The sequence below is a fragment of the Etheostoma cragini genome, unplaced genomic scaffold, assembly GCF_013103735.1.
Source record: "Etheostoma cragini isolate CJK2018 unplaced genomic scaffold, CSU_Ecrag_1.0 ScbMSFa_274, whole genome shotgun sequence".
NCBI lineage: Eukaryota > Metazoa > Chordata > Actinopteri > Perciformes > Percidae > Etheostoma > Etheostoma cragini.
In genome coordinates this window covers 1-3394 of record NW_023266934.1, presented here as the reverse complement: position 1 = coordinate 3394, position 3394 = coordinate 1, and the positions used below count along the sequence as shown (strand labels likewise).

Genomic DNA, 3394 nt, shown 5'->3' with positions numbered 1-3394 from the left:
CAGATCTCAGAGTTAAAGAAGGAAGACGACGCAACTTATCGCTTCAGAGTGGAAACTAATCATCTCGATGCAACTTTTACTGGCCCAGAAGGAGTGAGAGTCACAGTCGTAGGTAAGAGCATTGTTACACACAGACACACAAACAGACAGAGACACACAAAATGACACAAAGAGACACACACATACAGACACACACCCACATACAGACACACACACACATACAGACACACACACACACACAAACAGACAGAGACACACAAAATGACACAAAGAGACACACACAGACAGACACACACAGAGACCGGGGGTTTCCCTGGTACCAATTCCCCTGGTCTTACTTCCCTAGTTCCCCTTGGTTCTGGTTCCCGAGTCCCTCTGGTCCTGGTTCCCGGGTCCTTAGGTTCCCCTTGCCCCAGTACCCCTGTGTCTATTTCCATTTCCGTTGCTGTGCCCGTCTCCACGCCTGTTTTTATACCCATCTCCGTGCCCGTCTCTGTCCTTGTCTTCCTCCCTACCCCAGTGTCGGTCCTGTCTAAGCCTGTCCTCTCTGTCCCAAGGTCCATCCCGTCTGAGCCTACCCTGTCTGGGTCCGGGTCTGTCCAGCCCACGTGCCCTCTGTTCCTGGTTCCCCTTGGGCGCCCTCTTGTTCCCTGTCTCAGTCCCTCTCTAGTCCCTCTCTAGTCCCTCTCTAGTCCCTCTCGCGCCCTTCCCTCGTTTCCTCCTCTCGTTCCCTGCTTTCCTGTCCCTCTATTGTTCCCTTTCTTGTTCCCTTTCTTGTTTCCTCCTCTCGTTCGCCCTCTCATCTCTCTCTTGCTCTTTCTCTCGCTCGTTCTCTCGTTCCTCCTCGCTTTTGCTCTCTCGTTCCCTTTGTCGCTCGTCCTCTCGTTCCCTCTCTCGTTCCTCCTCGCTCGTCCTCTCGTTCCCTCTCTCGTTTGCCCTCTCCTTCCCTCTCCAGTTCTGTCGTTAGTCCCTTGTGCCATTGGTCCCTAGCTCCTGCGTCCCCAGTGTTTTCTGTCCTCTGTCCTTCGATCCATCCCTAGTTCCCCAATGCCTCATTCCCCTTGGCCATCGGTCCCTTGTTTACCGTCTGGTAGCCGTCCTTGGGGGGGGGGGGGTCCTGTTATGGTTTGGTGTCTTGTCTTATTTTATTTTGGTAGTCTGTTTTCCTGTGTTTGTTTCTTAGCCTGGTTCTGTTGAAGTTATTTTGGTCTGGTCTTGTACATGTTCTATTTCATGTTTTATTTTGAAGTCTGGTCTCTGTTTCGTTGGGTGTTTAGTTCTACTTCCTGTGTTTTTCCACTCCTGTGATTACCTGATGTCTTCCACCTGTGTCCCAGCCCTCTTGTCACCTGGTTACCCTCTGGATTTGGTCTTGGTGCTGTCCTTGTCCTGGGTCAGATCCTTAATTCTGTTTGGTGTGTTCGTGGGTGTTGTTTGCTGTTAGCCTGTTCCCGATCCTGTTCCCGTTCCTGTTCCCGTTCCTGTTCCCGATCCTGTTCCCGTTCCTGTTCCCGATCCTGTTCCTGTTCCTGTTCCCGATCCGGTTTCTGTTCCCGATCCTGTTTCTGTTCCCGATCCTGTTCCCGTTCCCGTTCCTGATTCCTGATCTCTGAGGTTGTTGTTCTTTCCCCAGTTTCTTTGTTCCTGGTGTTTCTTTTCTTTTCGGACTCTTTTGTATTCTTGACTTTTTGGATTTGGGACTTGTTGTATCTCAGTCCCGGTTGGACTCTCTCTGTTAATAGGTCTCTGTTACTCTCTCTCTCCGGCCTTCCCCTCTCATCTCTGCATTTGGGTCCTCGACTCCGTTACGCGGAAACAATTATTACTGCAAAGTCTTCATTTAGCTGCTTTTAGACTGAATCAAGCTGTAGTGAATGTGATAAAGATTTTATTTTATTTTTCACCTTGACTCCAGACGGTGCTCAGATGGAGGTCAGCAGCTCCAGAGGTGACGGAGACGTTAAGAGAGGAGAAGCCGTCACACTGAGCTGCTCTGCTGGGATCTGCACCACCCACCAGCTGGAGGTCACCTGGTTCAGAGACGGCTCCGCCCTCTCACAGTCTGGCCCCGCCCTCCACCTCAGCGACCTGACTGCAAAGGATTCTGGGAACTACACCTGTGGTTTGAAGGGGAGGGGGCCCACCCTCTCCGCCCCGTACAGCCTGCATGTGGGGGGGGCCGACGAGGAAGGTTTGTCTCATCCGTTTTTCAGTCGGTGTATATATATATATATATAGGCCTATATATATATATTGTTGTTTTCCGTTGTTTTTTCTGTTGTTTTACTTTGTTTTCCTTTGTTTTCCGTTGTTTTCCGTTGTTTTCCGTTCCGTGAACATTCCGGAATGCTGTGAGAGATGAACATCTGCAAAGGTTCCGTGGAACATTGTTACAGATATTTGGGCAAGAGGGCGGAGCTAAGGCAGTTGTTTCTTGTTGCCATGGCGCAGCGCTAAGCTAAATGCTAAAGCGGGAAAGTTGCTGATTCTCAACAGTCCTGAACCCAACGGGGGATCATCTGGCTATAAATAAATGATATATAGTATAATATCTCCTGATGTCTGATGTGTTCTGCAGGAGGGGGGGGGCGTCTGCCTCTGATCGTTGGTCTGGTGCTCGGGGTCCTGCTGGTCATCATCATCGCTGCTATTCTGCTCGTCTGCATCATCAAAAGGTAGTCTCATAAATCTGGGGTGTTGTGGTCTTGGTGTTGTGTTGACATTGTGGTCTTGGTGTTGTGTCGTTATTGTGGTCTTGTTGTCATGTTATGGTCTTGGTGTTGTTTTGACATTGTGGTCTTTGTGTTGTGTTGATATTGTGGTCTTGATGTTGTGTTGTGGTCTTGGTGTTGATATTGTGTTCTTGGTGTTGTGTTGATATTGTGGTCTTGATGTTGTGTTGTGGTCTTGGTGTTGATATTGTGGTCTTGGTGTTGTGTTGATATTGTGGTCTTGGTGTTGTGTTGCAGGAAGCGAGCAGCAGGTCCACATCAGTCAGGGAGACAGGACCAGGACCTGAAGGTGGGCCTACGTGTTTCACTGCTGATTAGAGTTAGATGTCTTTCTCCATCTCTGTCTGTCTTTCTCCATCTCTGTCTGTCTTTCTTCATCTCTGTCTGTCTGTGGTTTCCAGCTCTCTGCTAACAGCAGCAGCGTCCTGCCGCCGGCTGAGCGTCAGGGACCCGTCGCTGTTGAGGACGTCAACTACGCCTCGGTCCAGTTCACACACAAGAACCCCGCCAGGTACTGGAGTCAGTGTCCACTAAAAGTTGTGCGGTTACTGCTGACTCAGATTATTATTCTAAGTGTTTGACATCATTATGGGATGGATCCCTACAGAGATAGACCTTTTAGTTAAAGAGGAAGATACTTTTAGTTTAACATGAAACAGAAA

The 3394-nt window shown here is 49.4% G+C and overlaps 1 protein-coding gene across 1 annotated transcript; it reads left to right on the top strand.

The window, feature by feature from the left end:
- Window positions 1-6: 6 nt before the first annotated feature.
- On the top strand, window positions 7-3251 carry LOC117940564 (sialoadhesin-like; the record flags this gene model as incomplete). The annotated part of the gene is made up of 5 exons (XM_034865807.1): window positions 7-112; window positions 1916-2191; window positions 2579-2675; window positions 2970-3021; window positions 3134-3251. Coding segments are annotated over exons 2-5 (532 nt in total), but the record flags the coding sequence as incomplete, so codon positions are not given.
- Window positions 3252-3394: the final 143 nt, after the last annotated feature.